The 21,662-nt window shown below is 41.6% G+C and overlaps 1 protein-coding gene across 1 annotated transcript in view; it reads left to right on the plus strand.

Annotated features, from left to right (window-relative positions):
* The first annotated feature begins 930 nt into the window (after window positions 1–930).
* CWF19L2 (CWF19 like cell cycle control factor 2) overlaps window positions 931–21,662 on the plus strand; it is a 69,733-nt gene continuing 49,001 nt past the window's right edge. Inside the window, exons 1-8 of the mRNA XM_083849938.1 lie at window positions 931–1,088; window positions 11,167–11,277; window positions 11,983–12,102; window positions 13,473–13,580; window positions 15,790–15,909; window positions 17,370–17,463; window positions 18,595–18,710; window positions 20,219–20,916. Coding sequence (XP_083706064.1) covers window positions 1,005–1,088; window positions 11,167–11,277; window positions 11,983–12,102; window positions 13,473–13,580; window positions 15,790–15,909; window positions 17,370–17,463; window positions 18,595–18,710; window positions 20,219–20,916 — 1,451 coding nt within the window. The 5' untranslated portion in view covers window positions 931–1,004. The remainder of the gene's footprint in view (window positions 1,089–11,166; window positions 11,278–11,982; window positions 12,103–13,472; window positions 13,581–15,789; window positions 15,910–17,369; window positions 17,464–18,594; window positions 18,711–20,218; window positions 20,917–21,662) is intronic.

The raw sequence follows: 21,662 nt of genomic DNA on the forward strand, positions 1-21,662 counted from the left end.
GCTCCAGGCACGCAGCACAAGTTCCCCTGCGGCCCGTGGAGAGGCCCCTGGTGGAGCAGGCTGTCCCCCTGCAGCCCACGGGTCCCACACGGAGCAGATCTCCACGCTGCAGCCCGTGGAGGAGCCCACGTGGAGCAGGTGGATGTGGCCTGGAGGAGGCTGCGGCCCATGGAGAGCCCCCGCAGGAGCAGGCCCCGGGCCGGAGCTGCAGCCCGTGGAGAGGAGCCCACGCAGGAGCAGGGGGTCTGGGGGGAGCTGCCGCCCGTGGGGGACCCGTGCTGGAGCAGTTTGCTCCTGGGGGATGGACCCCGTGGTACGGAGCCGTGTGGGAGCAGTTCTGGAAGAGCTGCGGCCTGTGGGCAGCCCCCCAGGCTCAGTTCGGGCAGGACGGCATCCCGTGGGAGGGACCCCACGGGGAGCAGGGGCAGGGAGGGACCGTGAAGGGGTGGCGGAGACGAAGCGTCAGGGACTGACCGCAGCCCCCATTGCCCTGTGCCACTTGGGGGGAGGAGGTAGAAGAAGTTGGATGAGGGGAAGGTGGTTTGAGTTCTGACTGCTCTAGCTTGTTATTAATAGGTAATAAATTTTATTAATCTCCCTATTCTGAGTCTGTTTTGCCTGTGATGATACTGATTGAGAGATCTCCCTGTCCTTATCTCAGCCCTTTAGCTCTTTTCATTGTATTTTCTCCCCGTTCCTATCGATGGAGGAGTGAGAGAGCGATGGTGGCGAAGCTCAGCTCCCCAGCCGTGTAAAACCCCGGGGAAAACCACCCCGAGCCTGAAGGTGCCGCGGCTGAAGGCCGGCGGGGTCCAGGACCCGACCCCTGCAGCTCCCGTGCTCCCAACCCCGCCGCGGGGCTCAGGCGCTGCGCTGCGTGCCCGGGGCCGACCCGTGCGGGGCGCTGCTCGCTCCATCGCCGGGCGGGGCCCCGCCGTTGCCCGGTTCCCGTTCCGCCGCACAGTGCCCGCCTCCCGCCCGGCCCGGCTCCGCGGAGGCCCGAAATGGCGTCGGGCTGGCAGAGCGAGGCGAGCCTGGCGGCGCTCAGGGAGCAGCGGCGGCGGCAGCGGGAGGAGCTGCTGGCGGAGGTGGGCGGCCCGGCCCCGGGGGGAGCCTCCAGCCCTTCGGCCCCGGGCTGGGGGTGGGTGGAGGAGCCCGGGGGGAGCCCGGGGGGAGCGGGGGACGGGCAAGGGCTGGCCGCCGAGTGATTTCATGGGGGTTGTGCTGGGTGGTGGGGCCGGGCTGGCCGTAAGGCGCCGCCGAGAGCCCGCCTCTGCATGCTTTACGCCTTCTGCTCGGGTGTTTGTGTGGTTTCATGAGATCCCCCCAGCCTTCTTTCCTCCGGGCTAATCTGCCCCGGCTCTCAGCCCTTCCTTCCCCTGAGACACGGGGCAGCAGCTCGGCCCTTGCCGAGGGGCCGGGGCTGTGCCATGGCAGCCACGCTGCAGCCACAGCTCGGGCAGAAGGAGCAGGGCAGGAAGGCCTTGGGGGGCAGGAGGGCTCCTGCTGGGCCTCCCAGCTGCAGCAGCCCTCTCACGGGTGCTTTGCTGGAGTTGCCCTGACCTGGTGGCCTGTCCTGATCCCCGTGTGTTTTATTCAAGGTCTGCCAGCAAAACGTTTGGCTGCCGATCCTTGTTTTGTGACTCGTAGGCAGAGCAAGCGGTAAAATTGTAAATCACACACTAGTACAAAAACGTGGCTCTTTAGGAAGTCTAGGGAGTGGGGGATAACTACGCAGAAAGCTAAATGTAAGGGGAGGGCAGGGCACGGGAGGAGTGTGAGGAGGTGGTGATGACAGGCTTGGGAGAGAAGGAAGGCTGAAGTCAGCAGCAGACAAACCCGACCGGACAAAGCTGTTTCTGGAGCAGCGGCGAGGTGGCCTGACTGGCCTGGTGCTGATGTCTTTTCCCATTTCTCAAAGCAGAAGGCAGAGAGGGGGCTTTAGGTAACGTGGGTGTCTCCCCGAGTCCACAGGGAGCTGTTCCTAAGCAGCGGGGCTTCCCTTCTGTGACTGCACAGGTCTGGGACAATGCTGCCCTGTATGTTCCCCTCTTCTTACCAGCAGCTGGAGGGAATGGCCTTTCACTTAGCAATAAATCATATTTTACTGCTGATTTTTTTTTTTTGTGTGTGTGTGTTATTAATATCTATCTTGCACTTTCTGCTCTGTTTAAATCGCTGTGTAATAATAGTGTTAGGAGTGCTCCCTTGCCCAGTTCAAACTCTTGGATGTCCACAAAATATTCTTAAAGAAAGTGAAACTTAAGTAGGGTACCATCATCCTGCTTTACCCCTTCTCATACAGCAAGCTGTTTGGGAATGTGCAGCTCGCTTTGTAGAAACATTTTACACTGTCAGGCGTTGTTAGAGTAGTTTATCAATATCAAATAATAATTTTTCTCTTTTTTTTTTTCCTTTGCTTCTACTTGCATCAGCAGTGTAATGTGAAATAGAAGTGTTCTTGTTCTGTGAGGGTGTTGTTTAAAAATTTTGACATAACTTAGTCTTTCCAAATGTCTGTGGATGGCCTTTTACGTCTTCTAAATATCTCTAAAATACTGTTGACTTTAAGTAAGAGATACAGCATTAAACATTTATGTGATGTTTTTTTGGTAACTGGATGGTGATATTAAATATGCTGCGATCTGCGGAAAAATTTAACCTGTCATCACTAAACTAACTCTAAATTCTGGGAGACGTAGTAAAGCTGAGAAAGGTTTGGTTGCAGTAGTGAAACACAACAGCAGTGAAACTAAAGCTGCTCCCATGGAGAAAAAGCTGAAGCTGGTGATGAGGGCTTTTACTCATGCAGGGGATGCAGGGGGGAACGGGACGGAGGTGGCTTTGGCGGAGGCTGAGCTGGTGCTAGAAAGCATGATATTTTGGCTGTAATGGCTGTGATTCTTGCTTTTGGGATATGACTCAAGAGGTCTTTGATGGTAATGTAGCTTCATGGGTCCTAACTCTAAGTGTTGACACGTTCCTCTAGCTTTTAGATGCTGCTCATCAGCCTTGCTGGAGAATAATAGAAAATCTGATTTTGAGGTTTTAGGTTGGAACAAAATCTGAATTTATTTTTCTTTTCTTACCAGTAAGTTGTGCTATATTACAAGATATGCTATGTTGAATTTCATTATTTTTTTCCTTCAATTTGACCAAGAAACAGTATCGTTATATTATTCAGCTTGTTTTTAAAATGCCATGAATATGTTTTATTCCTAGGTGGAAATATTAAAAAAAAAAAAAAAAAAAGTACCCACAACTTTTTTTGCAGTGCTAAATAAAACCAAATGCACAAATTCTACTTCTCTCTTTCTGTACCACTTGAGGTATTAATCTTGTGTTCTAAATCACGACCAGTGGAGGAAATACTCTTGCCTTTTATTAACAAAAAATATACAGCAAATAATTGCAGAAGGATGTGATAGAATCATAGACTCGTTAAGGTTGGAAAAGACCTCCAAGATCATCTGGTCTAGCCATCCCCCTACCACCACTGTCACCCACTAAACCACGTCCCTAAGCACCATGTCCAACCTTTCCTTGAACACCCCCAGGGACGGTGACTCCACCACCTCCCTGGGCAACCCGTCCCAATGCCTGACTGCTCTTTCTGAGAAGAAATGTCTCCTCATTTCCAACCTGAACCTCCCCTGGCACAACTTGAGGCCATTCCCTCTAGTCCTGTCACTAGTTTTCTGTGAGAAGAGGCCGACCCCCAGCTCCCCACACCTAGTCCTTTCAGGTAGCTGCAGAGAGCAATGAGGTCTCCCCTGAGCCTCCTCTTCTCCAGACTAAATTCCGGTTCCCTCAGCCGCTCCTCATAGGACTTGTGTTCTGGAAGGATATTTCAAGATAGCGTTGACTGATCGAATTTCATCTCTCTACTTCCTAAATGTAGGTGAGAGTAAGGCAGTATGTGCGAGGAAGGCAACTCTAATTTACTGTATACAACAGTGCTCACAATTAATTTTTATCACTCAAAAGTAATAACTGGGAAGAAATATTGATCTGTAAAGATGCTGTATCATTGCTCATTCAAAAGCTATTCAAGTGGTAGAGATTATTAGGAACGGAGAACAAAGGAAATCATTACACATTACATCTAGCAATAGCCAATACTCAGTGGAGTTTGAACTCAATTTTTTCTTTGAACTTCCTTAATAAACTCTCTTTTGAATGATGTTAAAAGCAGTTTAGTTTTTTTTTTCTTTTCTTTTCACTGTCCGCTCAGAAAAGAAGACAGCAGGAGAGAGACAAATTAAAACAACTCAGTGGTACTCTGCCTGAAGTTTTAGGCAGGAAAAATTGCAAATGACAAATAGGTGGTTTGGTTTTCCTTATTGGGGAAGGTAAACAGTCCTTATTTGTAGAAAACAAAGTATTTCTGCTTTTGTGAACTCCTAAAGATGTTAGTCTGTTGATTAATGTGTACATAATTGATAATATTGACAAGTGAGCACTGACTAATATTTTAAATGTGTTGACTTTCTCTGCTTTACTTAGATTAATCTGATTATGGTCAGACTGCATGTTGCTGTAGGAGCAGAACAGAATTGGGAGGAAACTACTGCAAGACTTCATCTTTGTGAGCTTTGACCTTCTTGCTCGTGAAGGCAAGAAAGAGATGGGCTTAGTTTGACAGACTTACTGCAGTATGCGTGGCTTAAAAAAAGGAGCAGGAGGCCCAGTGGAGGTTTGGAGCTCTTTGTGTCAGGATGGTAGTATAGCAGTGACTTTCAGCTTGTGGCTCATGTTCTCAGGGCATTTATTTGGTGGTTGCAGTCTTGGAAGCTCCTGCTGTTTGTTTTGGGAGAGGTAACTTGGAAGCTGCATATGTCTTTGAGTGTTCGCTCCTAATAGTCTTAGAGGTTTATGGACATGAACATAAACACTTCAGTTCCGTTTCTGAAGGACAAGGTGTTGAACTGACTCACCTTAATTATAAAATATAACCTGTATTTGTAAATATAAATTTACTTATTATAAATATAATTACTCAGCTTGTGATTATAAAATATTGAAAAATTTTAGTCTGTCTTCTGTTCTATAGAGAATGTAGTTGGGGCAATGAAGAAAAGGAAACCTCTGACTCTGGTCACCAATACCATCTGTTTCTTGATAGCTAGGACAGTGAGGAGTCCAAGGGAACTCTGCTGTATCTTCAGAAGCAATTCTGCCAAAAGCACTGAGCTCACAAGAAGACGCTGGGATCAGCTCACCCTTTTCTATTTGCAAATTGCACATCCACAAAAGTCAAGAGATTAAATATATTGCAAATTTTGAAACAGTTGTAGAATTGATTTATTACCTTTTATTTTTAAAACAAACTGGACAGAAGAAGTTGCTTCTTGCTGACTTTTTTTTTTTTAATTACATTTTCCTGGTTTTACTGGTTTTGATTTTATCCTACTTCTTTTGCAAATCAAACCAACCCATTGATTGAGATTTCTCTTTTAAATTTTGGAAATGTATCTTTTATTTGTGTAGTCTGTCCTCCCAACTGCATTTCTCAAACCCCAGCAGCTGGTAATGTTTATGGATAATGATCAGTAATCAAATAATTAAGTGTTGACATGCAAATTGTTATCAAGCTCCAGAAATAGCATCTTGTTTTGATGAGTATGATATGTTCATGATACTACTGTTTCAGTTTGCGAGTTTAGAAGGAGAAGATAATTTGATAGATGTTTGGGTAAGTGCAGGGATGTGTACTTTTTCTAGATGTGAATACATTTTTTTTTTTGTAAATACTGGCAGTAATTCAATTTTGAATTAGTCCCTGAATCTGTGCTACCATGTGTATTTTTGTTTTTCAGCGTTACAGCTCTGTGAGTTGGACCTTGAGTCTTTCACTCATTGGTCTCTGAGGCTGATGTGATTTGGCCATTGCTTATGCAGAAATTGTCTTTTAATCATTAGGGATGGTTGAGAGATTGCGAGTTTCTCTTGGTAGCAATACAGAGGGATTAAAAAAAAAAAGACGTGTAAGTAAATGAGAACTCAGTATTTTAAACAAATAAGATGTTCATGAAACAATATAAATGAAGTGATTCTTTGAAACAGGTTTGTGGCACAAACAAGAAATGGTGTGTTTTAGTTTTACTCCTTTAGATTTCTGAAGAAATTTTGAGATATGTAATCCAATATAATTAGGAATGCATTTGCTTTTGACTCAGAATTCTACATTTATTTGTATTTTACATTTTTTATTTATTTTCTTTGAAAATACAGCCTAAATAAATAATAAAAAAGTAGCAGTAATGCACTGTCTTTGACCTCCAGATAAGCCGTGAAATCAGCATGTTCTCCTAAGGTATGGTTAGGTATTTCCTCAGAAGAGCTGCTGGGTTGTTGCGATGACTAGGATTTGCAGAGGTGGTGGAACGCTTTGGCAGCAGCCGACACTTCAGTTCTTAACAGAAAATTACAGGAGCTTCTTGTAAGATGGAAATTAATAGGAAAGCATCTCACCGTTCCAGGTTATAAAGGTATTATTTGTTGGAAGCTGCTTCTGTGCAGTAACACTGAGCTCCCCTTTCTTGCTCTTGCCCTCTAAGTCCGTGATGGAGCGTTACATCCCTGACACTCTTCCAAAGGGAATTAGCGTGTCAGTGGTACTGCACCCACATTTTTGACTAAAATTAGAGGAGTAACGGCAGTGAGAAGGGAATACTGCCTTTTCACAGAAGGCTTTCAGACTGCTTATAAACCACTTTGATACGCATTTTTGCAAGCAGTGCCTCTGGTCGAACAGCCAGGTTACTCAGAGCCCTGCTGCTGCCTTCGCTGTCAGGCTCTGCGAGTCCTTCCTTTAGGGTGCTCTTGGCTGTGAGTTCTCTAGCCTCTTCTTTAAACTCTGTTCTGTAATTGTTGCCGATCACGAGGAGCTTGAATGTTTTAAATCTTACCAGTGATCTGCCTTGTGCACCCTTTGGCAGGTGGAGATGGCAGAGAGCAGTGATGTGTCCAGCTGGCACGGCTGGAGCAGGTGGAGGTTACCAGCAGCCTGGCACAGCTCTGCTGTGGCAGCTTGGGGTGGAAGCTGAGCCCTTTTGCATGTCCTCCTTGGTAAAGCTTCACGGGTGGAAGGTTCATCAGAATATTGAGGGTAGGAAAAGCAGTAAGTGTTCATGAAAATCGGCGTGTTCAGCCGGAGAACTGGTGTAGGAGCATTGGGGCAGTAGGAAAGGGGTATGCTCAGGCTCCCTGGAGATGTGCGCTCACGTAACCAGGCCTTTCCAGCCCTGAGCTTTGTTGTGGTGCAAGTTGGGAGAGCAACACCGGCCACAGCGACCTTTCTGACAGCTTAATATCAGAAGTGGCAAATGGATGGGACGAGTTGTGTGGTAGGACAGGAGATAGTTCTGAAATTAGAAATTAAGGCTCAGTGTTTAGATTTTGGGTGCCTTGTTTTAATATCTTAAGGACTAGGCTAGGTGTTTTCTCTTTTGAACTTGCCTAACAGAAAGCTGTTGCCAAAAGGAGTTTTTCCACGCTCCTTTCTCCCAGGACCCCAAGTGCCCATCCTTTTTCTTCTTATTTGCAGGGAAACTGGTAGCCTTCAAGACCTTGCCCGAGGGCCATCTTGGAAGCTTGTGCACGAAGCTGTACCCTGCTCTTGGTGGGGTGCATTTTCTGCCGGGGTAGTTCTCGAAGTGGCTTCCCCCTGAGGCCAGAGTACAGCAACAGGCAGGGAAATGGAGGGAAAATAGTGGGAACGTTCAGGGTGGGAGCGTGGAGGAGGTGCGGGAGTGGAGCCCTGCCCTTCCATGGCAGCTGGCCGTGAGAGCAGCTTGGTTTCCTTGTCGCTTGTCTCTGTCATGCTGCATTGATCTAGTGGTGTGCTGCGGAACTTCTTCTGATTGTTACTTGGAAGAAAAGTGATTTTTTTCCCTCGTTTTGAATGAAGTTGACTGTTCTGTGGTGATGTTTATCATCTTACCCTGAAATGCCAGAGGTTGTCCACGAAAGAAGGTTCGTGCCCACTTAAAGAAGGGAAACTGCGTAGTCTCTGTTGTGGTGTGGAGAGCTTTCAGTGGCCTTGGTGAGAGCTGAAATGGTGAACAGAGTCAGGAAAGGGTGTTGGTGGTCAGGGTTTTGGCGTGCTGGAGAGGGAGTGAGCCCTAGGTGAGGCGTGCCCACTTCTGGACATCTGTGAGGTACTGTCCTGTAGCAACCTCTCATTACTGGGTGCCCTACAGACTTTGCCCACTGGCAGTGCGTTTGAGCCTTTCTGCTGCCTCCTGGAGTGACATGCTGTAATGTTTGCAGCTTTCGGTGTTTTGTGCATTACAGGCTGTTGAGAATGAGTTTTTTACTTCACGCAGCGATTACTGTGGTTAGCAGCCTGGCGGGCCGGGACTCATGACCTGCCTCAGCTCTGTAATGAAAACTAGAAAGCAATTTCCCTGAACTTGGTTTCCTTCCTCTCTCAGATGGGACTGTGAAATCCAAGATCCTTTGGCCTGCATGTGGTAAAGGCTGCAGAGTTTGTTGTGCTGCCTTGGCAAGCAGTACTAACCTAGTGCTCAAAGTGATTGCTTATATGACACCGACAGCCCTCGCAGAGAGCTTTGCCAGCATTAGACTTCACCTTGTGCCTGCTGCAAATGGGACCGAGCAACTTTATTAGGGTACTGCAGAAATATGTAATGAAGTATGATGCTCGCCCTTCTTGCTAGCTAGTTGCTTTTAGTGGTCCTCTGTGTTTGGTGCGCTCTGCCACTTGCGGAATTAATACATTACTTGGCAGCAGAGTTATTTCAGAAATGAGACATCCTCTATTTATGGAGAATCATAAAATGGTTTGGGTTGGAAGGGGCCTTAAAGATCATCTAGTTCCAGCCCCCAGGAGGAAGCTTAGCAATGTTGTTGCGGTGGCAACCTAAAATGTACCAAATGTTAAGTGCTCGTCTATAAAGGCAAAAGGGTAAATTGTATTAATGAACTTTCATTTGAAGTGAAGGCTTGAACTGCTGTGGATTGAGAGCTGTGAAACTATTAGTTGGCCTTCGTAGCATAGAATAAGGCTGACAGTGGACTTTATTATAAAATGTAGAAAAGGAATTAAAAATAGACAGATGCTAGTAAGCCCTGCGTGATTGATTATAAAAGGCAAGTGGAATAGGAAGGACGTTTGGAGCTAGTAAAGTAATGCAGACAAATCCCCTCCTCCCTGGTGACACTTTAAATAATTAGGGGTGTGCTGTGAGGGGAAAACATTCACCAGCTATAAAAGTAAATATTGTAATTTGATGGTAGAGGGAGATAAATAGTTTTTAGCAATTGGAAGGATCAGAGGTTGTTGCTTCTGGCTTTCTAGCTGGGTGTTAAATTGGTAATTCAGGTGAAAATGTATCTTTTTTAGTCTTTCTAAATCACCAGGCAGCTTTGTCTTTTGTGTGTGGATATTGTTACGAATCTTCTATAGTATCTCGGTGTAAGAAGAACCAACTTTAGGCTGCTGCTGTTGTGCCTCCCTCTTTTTAGCAGTCTGGTGGTATTGCCACTACAGACTCATCTCGCGCAAGCCTGTTCCAGCCAGAATTTGGGAGACAGCGGTCTGCAGCTTAGTGCTGACCTCAAGTCGTTCTGTGTCCTGAATATGGATTTGTGCACTTCAGCCAAAGCTATGATCAGCCACTTTTATTACGATCACGTATCTCCTTTGCATAAATACTGCCTGTGTTTTTTTTTCTTATTTGTAGATCTAATCAAAGGGATAAAATTTTCCTTTGTACCTTATTTGTAACATTAGCTTCATTTAACTCAAGGTATATTTGTAAATTTTGCAACATGAAGGAAATAGTAATTTCATTTAAAATATACTTTTTTATTACAGAGGAGGGTAAGAGCCTAAAACACAGGAAAAAAAAAACAGCAAATGTGAAGAAGTAATGGAAAATAAATGAAAGTGCTAATTGAAAGGGGCCACCTCTGCAGCTCCAAATTAAAAAGTAAATGTCTGAAATGTGAAGCAGAGATGGGCTTGGAGGGCGGCAGGGGAGTAAATACAGGAAGGAGACCAGTGAATGATGCTCAGGAGGAAGACTTGAAGAGGAAACAGAAAAGGGTCTGGAGAATGATTTTATGGTTTGATACTTTTGTAATGTGTGAAAGGACACAGTCGCTTCCCACGATGTAACATTGTCACTCTTCTTGTGTGCGGTCTCCTGGTTTACCATTGCAAAGGCTGTCTGGTAAAACTCTGAGACTCAGGAAGAAAACCAAATTTCACTTTCAGCTTTTGCTTTGACTTTTGTAAAACTTGCGTGGTTTATCTCAAGCAGTTGAAAACACTGCAGAAGTAGAGTTGTAATAATATAAAATTTTTCCTGCTTAATCAAGTGTGATGATTGCATTTTGGGATAAACAGCTTTCATAATGGTAAATTATGTTTGTGGGAACTTGTTTGTGAAAACCAGGCTTGTGTTGAATGCAATGGAAACTTCAGTGGCTGGAAAGGTCCTTATTTTATTCACATAGTTTACCGGAGTCCTTTTCAGGAGTTGAAGCTACAGTGATTATTAATTTTTCAGAAGTAGTAGTAAAAATATTCCTGTTTTTCTCTCCATAACCAGAAGGGGTAGAATGTCTGGCAGTCCACAGTGCCAGTACTTCTATGCTTCTTGAGAGCTTGCACTTCTGCAATCCAAATTTTGCACCTGGCTGAGATACTTCTAAGGATGAATGTGCATGAAGATAGACTTGCTAGCGGTTACTTTTAAAATTAATAGAGAGTGAGCTGTGCTTGGCAGTGGTGTAATTGCCCAGGTAATTATTTGAAGTAGAAAATCAGAAGGTAAGTCCACTGTATCATATACATATTGTATGCAGTTCACGAAGGCTGTAAGAAGAGAAGATTTCACTGAAATAAGAATGGAAGTTGAATGTCGTTGCCTCACTTACTGAGGATGGTAGGAGGAAATCAGTGCTAGAGGAGCTGCAAAGCTGTAGCTTGAGGAAGGAGCGTGCATAATATGCTAAATGGGAAACTCAGCTAAAACATAATCCTAAAGTATTTTTATTGCTGTCCTCTGAAAGGAGAAATTCTCAAGTACGGTCCTTAAAACTGTGTGTGATTGTGTCAACATGGCTTACAGAGGTGTCTGTACTTAATGCTATTAACTCCATTTGGTAATTTTTCTTCTCTGTTTGTCTTAGGCCAAAATTAATTATGAGAAGGAGGAGAGGCGCAAGCTGAAAAAACATCTGCGAGGTGAAGATACGTGGATGCTTCCTGATGTGAATGAACGGGTGGAACAACTGGAAAAGGTGATGCAACTGTACGTCATTGAATTGTGTTGTTGGCTCTGCAGCATGTCTGTATGAACAGGAAGCTGTGAGGGCTTTAAGGTGCTACAGAAAACCTCCCAGTTTCTGAATTCCTTATGCTTCAAAATTAGCTTAGTTTAAGTGGAAATAATCTTTTGCTCAGAGGAAAAAAAAACTAGTCATTCAATTCCAGCCTTAATTTCTACCACATGCAGATGAGCAAGCACTACCAGATGAGAATAGGGAAGAATTCTGGAGGACCTGAGACTTGGTAGTAAGCCCCTGCGTGGTAATTCACAGGAGAAGCTGTAATGGAACCAGCCAATATCACATCCTTAAGTATTAGTTTAGAAACTTGTACAGGTACTTCAACAAAGGGCACATGCATTGTTGGAGTCATTCCTGAGGAAACAGATCTGGCTGAAACAAACATAAAGATGATCTTCTATGTGGAGTTGTAGTGCCTTAGTTCCGGTGAAAAGGTACTACTGGGAGGGGAGTTGGTTATGGGTGTGAGGCATAGCATATTCCCCCCGCTCCCCTCCACCCCAAGGTGAAGAGAGAGGGTAGTAGAAGTAAAAGGTAGCTATGACCAGCCGTGTGTTTTACCTTTCTCGGTGTGGTTTGGTAAGTAAGTTGTGATTGTTTCTCTTGTGTGTGGGCGATTTGGTTTACTGAATCTCATTTACAAACATTTACTTGTAGGAACATTCTGTGCAGAAAAAAAAGAAAAAGGATAAGCATTCAAAAAAATCTAAGAAAGAAAAGAAGAAAAGTAAAAAACAAAAATCTGAAAAGAAGGATGACTTCAGTGATAGTTCTTCAGTAAGTAACAAACTTTAAAGTGCTTCAAATGATACTTTAAAAACCTGCACCGTTTTATTCTCCATGGGTACACATGGTTAATAATACTAAGACTGACTCTGTCGGGAAAAACTGTGGCAAAGTTTCTCTCTCTAATATACCAAGTACTTAATCAATTCAGAAGATGCTGTGAGTGCCTCTGAACTTTAGAATGTTCAATTCGCTTATTAGGAAATAATGGATTTACAGTTTTTCAGCAGAGAAAATGTGGGGAAAAAAATCTTGATTTTTGGGGACTCCTAGGATAGACTGGAAAAATTTATAATTCTCTGCAGTCAGTGGTATGTGATAGAACGGTGTGTCTAAATTTGCACATTTGACTTTGATTTTAAGCATGTGTTACTGCTGCCTTTTTCCATGGATATTCAGCTGGGAGTTGTACACTTTTCCAGAGGAAGGCTTAGGCTTGTGCATTTGCATCTGTAGACAGTACAGATTTTGCATCTGGCAAAACACTACAGAGACTGCATTACAAATCAGGGTGCTGCTTTCTGGCCACGTTCTGTAAAACATCCTTCCCAGTGGTTTGGTGCAAGTCCGGTAGCAGTGTAATTGTTCTTTTCAGAGAACCTGCTTTACTGAGTGAATGAACGTGCGGTATGAGGAGATTTACTTTCCAGGGACAGACAATCAGAATTGAACTATGCTTTAAGTATGGGATGTAACCCATGCCACAGATGTCCCACATTTACAGTGGGAATCACCAAAACTCCTCAAATCATATCAGTGGGTCCCAGGATACAGCACAATCCCGGTTCCTTTGATCCAGAGTCTCTTTTTCTGATAACAGGTTCATATAAATAGCAAAGAAATTGTATTCAATGAAGTGCCGTTTTCTTCAAGTGTGAAGTCACAGTGCGTGGTTTGCAGGTGTAGGAGGTCAGGTAGGAAAATGGGAGAAGATAGCCTATAAAGAGCTTTAGATTGTACTGTGTTACTGGTTTACTTTTTTCATATAAAACATATTAATGAACATAGACTTTTTAAATTTTGCTTTTGTAATGCCATGACAATATTTGTTACTGTTTTTGTTTTGGTGGTTTTAACTTTAGTAACATTATGCTGCTAGTCAACTGCTGGTCTGAACTGGTATTACGTACTGTGATGTGCTCATGAAGTGTCGCAGTATGTTTTGATCTTAAAGGAACAATTTCCTTGTGGGACTATCAAAATTACATTTTTATTACCAATATTTAAAAATAATAAACAGTATTACATTAGTAGTGCTTAGCAATCAGCATCAAGTTTGGCTAGTTATGTACTTGATAAGTATTATAAATTTTATCAATGTATCTTAAGATCTTCTTCTTCATATTAAATTCTGTATTTAGGATTCTTCAGTTGAATGGGTTGAGTCAAATGCGTCACAGTCAGATAACACAGAAAAGGCTTGGAAGGTCAACAAGGAATCAGATGCTGTGAAAGGACCCTCCTTGCAGGTGAGCAGTGTGATAACTATTCCAGAAATAGATTCAGCATGACCAAATGTGAAACAGGCTTAGGTTTCTTGACAGTTCTTTTGCAATGTATTGAACAAAAACTGTTTGATAGACAAATGTCTATGTTTATCTGGGTAAATGTTACATTTCATTCAATGGAAGACTTCTTTATCTAATAGTTACATAGTATTTAACAAGGTACAGCACTTGCAGTTGTCTAGTATTAGTTCCTTTCATCCTGTTTTCAAGCTCTAGGAACGTGGCCTAATTTTCTCAAAAATGGCAACTTAAAGGTATTGACTAGAGATGCAGCTTTTTCTGCATAATTTAGGTCTGTGTTCTACAGTTGAATGAATTCTTGCTTCTGCAGTAATTAGTGATACAGGTATAAGGAAGGGAGGTGCAGAACTTTTCACCAACAATAATAATGGAATCAAGGCCTATTGATTTCCCTAGGTGAATTCTGTGCCCAGCAGGCACCATTTATTCTCGTTAACAAAGTTGTACTGTTGTAATCTTAGCTGCATAAATGTAGTGTCGTGATGTTTTCATTTGTGTGAAAATAATGATTTTGTGTTTAGTGTCTAGTTCTATTCTTGTTTCTCGTTCTGCAGTTGTGTATATTGTTAAGAAAAATAAAAAGGATCTCTGAATCATTTTTTTAAAATGATATAATAACAAAATGTAAATCCTTATGTGTGTCATGATAATTTATACTGTAAAGCCACTATTTTTGCCAAGCATTTCTTATATAAAGTGACTTGTCCTGTGCATTCTGGGCATGTCTACTTTTGAGTGAAGAGTGAATTTCCATGTCATTCCTACCTTCTGTGTTTTGGATCACTTCATGGAACAGTTTTGGAGCAAGTAAACCCATTTCATATATATAGAAGAATTTGGAGCCAGGCTCTGCTCAGTGGTGCCCAGTGCCAGGACAGGAGGCCACGGGCACAGCCGGGCACCCAGGAGGCTCCCTCTGAGCACCAGGCAGCACTTCTGTGCTGGGCGGGTGACGGAGCCCTGGCACAGGCTGCCCAGAGAGGCTGTGGGGTCTCCTCCTTGGGGATCTCCAAAAGCCGCCTGGACGTGGTCCTGGGCAGCCTGCTCTGGGTGTCCCTGCTTGAACAGGGGTGGGACCTCATGACCTTCAGATGTCCCTTGCAGGTCTGTGTCTGTTGATCCACATTGCTTAGTAATGTGAGTGTAGAAACTATTGAATCACTTGAAGATATTTTTCAGTTCTTTCTCTTTCTTAGAGGAGATCTGAGAAGTGGAGTGTTAAGCTTCACCTCCAAAACTCGCTGTTCTGTGGTCTAATATAATTTCTGAGCAGTGGAGAAATAGTACCATTCAGCATCTGTTCAGATTGACAACTCAGACTTGAACTTTAATGAAGAGACGTGAAGATACATCTGCAAGGACGTGTTTCAAAATAGGTGTAGGCTTCTCATTTTAATTGCTATGATATACATAGAAGAGTTCTAAACACTTGCTTTTGCATAGTGGTTGTTAATAATGTGTATGTCACTGCTTTCTTCTGAGGCTTGAGGTTTTGTGTGTATAAAGAAGTGTTTGAAATTTGAATAGGTTGTTTACATGCTGCTGTTCTATAGACAGTAGTCCTTATTTTTAAAACGCCCTCAATCTGGCTTAGGTTTAGTAAATGCATCTACCTGCTATTGTGGGTACAGTCCACAGAATTTAGATGAACAGCTGTTTAATTTGAGGGTGCTGTTAGGTGCCTAGATGTCCCAGGTATGAACTGTGCTCAGTGACTGATGGCAGGCTTTGTATATGCTTGAAGAGACGCAGGAGTTCATGAAGACAAAAGCAGCAAAGTGAAATTCGGTAATGATGGAAAAGGAACTGGTCTAGATGTACAGAGTTCATTTAAGCAAAAAATAAGCTGTCTATATGGTTTGCATATTACTAGTGTCATAAATACATTGGGAAGAGTTATTTCAAATTACAGAAAGATATGAAATCATGCTTGAATGCATGAATATTAAAAGACTGAAGGTGTTAAAATCACATTTGCTTTTCATCAAAATATTTCATATATATTAGTAAAACCTATGTTGTTTACTGTCAGTAGCTTTTGACATTAGTTGCACAGGTTGGATTTTTTTTGGAAGTAGGAACACTGATTCTTTGTGTATTAGGTTGGACTACTTTTACTTTACTACTACTTACTACCTTTTTTTTTAAGAGAGAAGAATGGATGAATTTAGACTTTGTGTCTTTGAAAACTGTGCCACTAGCATCTTGCAAAAGTGAAAGAGAGAAAGAAAAAGTACTGAAACGACAGAAAGCTCAAGAAATTGAGCAGGTAGGAGGAATTAATATACCAATATTTTCTACATTTTTACTACATTTTGTATAATAAATTGGTTCAAATACATAGGTTTCTATGTTATTAAATTATTTAAATTTATGTCTGATATTCTGTATGATAGTGATTCTATTAAATTGATCAGATATTTGTTCTGTTTGGGATGGGAAGGATTCATACAGCAGGCTTATCTTGTGGAGAGAAGTCCTTAGTTGTCTTACGGGTAAGAAGAAAGCCAGCTTAATAAGTACTAAGTTCTGTAACGTTTGAATTGCTTCTGAGATGTTTTGTTTAGTTACAGACTGTTGGTCTGTTCTCCTTCCCCATGTTGTGTGTGTGAGGTGCACTGTTGTTTTGTGTGATTAAAAGCTCACCTAAGTTTCTGTGTTAAAGCATAAGGTGCTGAGGCTGTTTTTTCATGAAGAAATCAGAACATTTGCTGTTCCTTTCATGCAGTAGTTGGACTCTGAACCTCCTGTGTGTTGATGCACAGTTGGGGAAGGCATTGCAGTTATTAAATTAGTTCTATTTACATACGGTTGTTAGCTGCTTCATTTGTTCATTCAGCTCTGTAAATGCAGTGTGGTCTGTTCTGAAAAGATAGTGGCTGATCACAGCTTTTTGGTACTGTTAGGTTTTCCAGTCGCGTTGTTAAGAACTAGACTGACCTGGAGTACTGTTCTTGTGTGCCATGCGGCACTTTAGTTATTGTATTTTGAACAGGGATTAATCTTTTTATTTTTTGAGGTAATATTTTGCTGAACATTTTTTCTGACCTGTTGAAGGACCATTACCAGAATGTCAGCATGTACTGTGTGGTTAATGACAATTTATATGTACTTTTGATCCTGGAAGAATATGATTTTTGTATCCTCTCCCACCAAACTACTTGCTTTCCATGCAGGTTTATACTTTTGTCTTTTCTACACCACAAAAAATGCATGTCCTTTATTTGATCCCCAAAGCAATATGTACAACAGGTGTATATAACATGCTGGTGGTGGTGATGAGTTGAAAATATAACATAGACAAACTTAGTATTTTATTGGTGCAGGAGTTGCCTATTCAGGCTTTCCTCTAGTGGACTTTCTTGCCTGTTTCCGTAGCAGTCAGCTGACAGAATCACAATAAACAATCTAGTTGGAGAAAGAAAAACAAGATCTTGAGGTAAAACTAAGAGCCCCTATATCCCTTCTTCAGACACAAGTGCACATTACTGCTACATAGGCAAAGAAGCTGAACAGGAAACCTTTGTGTAACATAGGTGCCAAGTAAGCTTGTCTTTTGAGAGCTTTTACTTAGGGTGGAGAGCTATGTTTATTTCTGCCTTTCTTTAGCCAGCACAAGTTATGAGTAAGCTGTTCTATTCCCACAGAAGTGTCACAAAATTTATCAGATATTCTCGAAAATACAAATCACCATATGCTGTACACACATTCATATTCTTTCTGTTTTAGGCTATGCTTTCTGAGAGAGAACTCAACCCCTACTGGAAAGATGGTGGTACAGGTCTGCCACCGACGGAGGGTGAATCAGCTTCAGTTAAAAAAGGTAAATAGCAACTTCATTAATGATCTTAAATTTCTGTATAAGCTCTGTGGTCTCTGGGTTACTTGCCAAGTTACTGCTAATGTTGATGTAATAGGATTATGAATAAAGTAGAATATAAATGAAAATTCAGTAATGAATATTGGGTTAATATCATATTACGTTGTTTTGCGGAGCTTCTCTTCACTGGTTTTTAATCTTGAGTCATTTAACCTTCAAAATCTTCATAGAAATTCTCAATTTTGAACTAATTAAAAGAAAGAAGCATCATTTAACCAAGACAGGATACATTTTTGTCATCTCATTTGGTTCCTTTCATTCCATTATACAAATTATAGTTTTAAGATACTCAACTACAGAAGTCTGAGTCACATTAAAATGAAGTACATTACAGATGCAATTTGTGAAAAATATTATTTCTGTAACCTTTTTTCCTTACTCTGGGGTTATCCTGTCTATTTCCAGTAAGACCATCCAGAAAAATGTTTTTCATAACGTCATGAAACATTTATTTTGTGATAAGAAGAGTCCTTGTATTCTGTCAACAGGGAACAATAGGGTCCCTGACATTTCTCTTTGGGAGCCTTTCCCTGTGGGCAGTCTGTCCTGCAAACCATTAGGCTCATGCCCACTTTTAGGAGTAGCAGAGATCAGCGATCTATAAAAGCATCGGTGAGTATGTGTCCTGAGTGTTAAGACCTGTGCTATCTTCTCAAATGAAAAACAATGGGTTACTTGTTAATTTTATGAGAAGGAAAATGCACTTGTTTGTACAGAGGAGTGTGCCAAAGAATGGGCACAGAAGGTGAACACCATGAGAAGTTCCTTTAACTTCAGTAAAAATAAATAAATAATAATGCCACAGATTCTCTTGTGCTGCTCCTGTCTTGTATGTTGTGTTCTATGACAAAATGTAGAAGCTTAAATTAAATCAGAGGTATGACTGAGGTACATCCAGCATGGACTTATAAAAACATGTAATTGCATTATTATATTCCTTCTGTATTTCTTGTGCATCCTTTCAGTTTTTACATTAACTTCTGGTGAAGGTTTAATGTCACATACAGAGTAACTGTTAAATAGGAGTGACTACTGAAATACAAAACCATGATCTCTCATTGTTTTATATTTTAGTTACGGTGGTAGAAGATGCTGGATTAAGTTGGTTACGAAAATCATATCAAAGGATGAAGGAGCAGGCTGAGAGAGAGAAACGCAATGTTGAGGAAATTGTAGCTGAGAGATATGGGGTAAGATTCTTATTATTTTTTTTTCATATTAGTAGATGCTTTGAAAAGGTTACTTTCCTACGAAGGCACGTGTACTTAATGTGCAGTGTCAGACACAGGAAAGAAGCAGGAGAAAGCAGTCTTTTGAGCTTCTCTGAAGTGATGAACAGTGTAATGGTACCCAACTTAATTTTGTATCTCTTTTGTTAAATATCAAGATTTTCTGTAGGATATATTAAAATACTTATCTTCTACATTGGGAAGATCAAATGATCCGAGTTATAAAGTACCAGAGTGCTTTCAAAATTATGATGTTTGCTAGGAAATAAGTTTTTCTCCTGCACATATAGTTTGTGGATAATAGTAATGTCAATATAATTTAGAGAGAGGTGTCAAATTTTACCAGATATAAATCTTCTGGCCACTTGTGATCTACTCAGTCCAGATGTATTGAGAAAGGTTCTTGCATCTGAAGTGTTTAAAAATGAATTTAGATGACTATTGTGTTGTCTGCCATGACATTATTAACTCTTTAAGGCCTGTCCCCCTTGCATATTGTAATACGGACCTTAAAAGCATTGGTCAAAGGTGTGGGGAGCTCAGTATGTGTTAGCCATAGTGCTATATTTGAGTTTTCTGTGGTGGTGGTTTTTCTTTTTCTTTTTCTTTTTTTGGTTAGGTTGGCTTGTTTGTGGAAATCTTGGATAAGACAGTATGACTTCATATTTGTCACTCCTGAATGATAAAACAAACAGGGTCAGCACTGGTGGAAATTTGTGGGTGTGAGTGATTTTAAAGAATATTATTTTTAAGAGTCTTTTTCAAGAAACTAAGGTACAAACAACCTGAACACTCTAGCTGCTGCGGTACCAGGGTAGTGATTGAAAGAGATCCTTCCCTGATGTACCTCAGTATGTAACGTTTTGAGCAAAATCGTGTAATTGATGGCATTTAATTCAGCTCAGAAGAGGGGAGAGGAACACTCTGCATTTTGTATAATTGCCTAATGGATAGAGTATTTGTCCAGAAAGCTAGAGACAGAGATTCAAAGCCTGCTTCAAGCTAAATATTTTGAACCTGCTCTCCCGTGTTTTTAAGAATTTAACTGGATCATAAAATGGTTTAGTGGGAACATCATTGGTTGTATAGAAAGAGAGCATCTGGTGAGCCTAAGTGTAAAGTTCATGAGCGAGAAAGAGGAAGCCTAATCTCCAAGTTACCAGGAGGAGACAGTTCTGAGGCTTTGGCTTCTGTTTCCAGGAGTGCTTCAGCACTTTACTATAGAGTCACCAAATGGAAGTTAGAAATAGTCTAAGAGAAGGGATCAAAATGCCATCCCAACAGAGCACCTCAGACGCTAGACTATAAATTCTCTTTTTTGTATTAGTCTTCCTTTCCACTCCATGGCTCATAGCTCTGCACAGTGACTCATTTTCACAGAATGGTGCCTTTCTTGTAATACTTCTTAGAGAGTTTTACAATACCCTATGATCTTAAAAGCAGTATGACGTTTTTATTCTTTCTTGCAGTCAATGGAAGCATTTCAGTCACGGTTAGAAGCAGCTGAAAAAGTTGCATCAAAAAAGGAAAATTATTATAGAGGTGATAGATGGAAGAAAACTGATTATTCAGAAAGTGAGAAGAAAGAACAGCATATGAAAAACACTACACAACACGAAGATGATAGGAACATGTTTGGGAGACATAAGAGAGAGAGGTATGACAAGGGATGGATGCAAGAAGACAGAGGTTACAAAAGAGATGGATCAAGAGAAGACCAAAAACGTGGACACAGTAGCAGAGACTCAGAACTGGGAGGTTACAGCTCCAAAGCTGAAAAACACATGGATGAAAAACAAAGTCAAGGGAAGAGTCTCTCTCTAAGTGACATAAAACACAAATTTCTGAAACCCTCTGAAGATGATTTATCATCTTACAGTGCACCTAAGGACTACAAGCCACAGCAGTCCTCTTCAAAACTGCCTGCTCATAGCTCTTTGAATAGTCGTTTTCAAAAACCTAGTGAGGATACTGCATTGTGGACACAAACACACCCACAAGATAGCAATGAACAATTAGTATCTGATCAAAAGTCATCAGATGCTGTGGCAAAAATTGATGGTGAAAGAACTCCAAGTAATGAAAAAGAGAAATCACAAAAGGAGTTCCAAGGTGATACCTCTGAGAAGAAACGAACATCATCTGATACTAAAACATCATGTTCCAGGTATTTTACTACACCTAAAGCTGTGTTGTCTTTGTGTAGTATTAGTTACATGGTCAGATCTCTTTGGTTAGGAGGACGCTAGCTTCCCATCTTTTTGCAGCCAAAATGTACCTGTTTAGAAGTAATGAACACCCTTACTTCTTCTGTCTCCTCAGCATGTTTGAGAACTGCCAGTGATGGATTATTTTGCAGCTTCTTTATAAAGTTAGTGCACACTGCAATGAAATTGGCTTCTTAGCACCCCCCCTGCCCCAAGCAAACAAACAAACAAAACAAAAACAAAACATGTTTCATCTGTTGTTTGATTTAGGAAAGACAAAGATTAAATGTTAGGAAATGCTGACTAGCAGCATAGTCATTACAGCAAGGGATAGATTTGTCACCTGTGAGATAGGCTTATAAGCTAAGGTAATAGTGTATGAAAAATAGTAGAAGGTACCGATTACAAAAGTGTATTTTCTGTAAATGAGAAAAAAAATGAACCGGAATGGGGAGGAAAATTCAAGGTAATATGTATTGGGAATTTCAGTCTGCCTGACCTGCTTTACTGGAAGACAATGGAGAGTAGTAAGGAGAGGTGGTCAGAAACATCAGTTGCAGACAACTGAGCTGTTACTCTACTCAAAGCCACCTGTTCTCCATTATTACCAGCTTGCTGATTCTTCCTGTGATATGAGTAGTCTGGTAATTACTGTAAATGGTTTCCTTCAGATCTTTCTGATAGTAGGTAAGCATGTGCAAAAGCG

The sequence above is a fragment of the Anser anser genome (assembly GCF_964211835.1).
Source record: "Anser anser genome assembly, chromosome: 1".
Lineage (NCBI taxonomy): Eukaryota > Metazoa > Chordata > Aves > Anseriformes > Anatidae > Anser > Anser anser.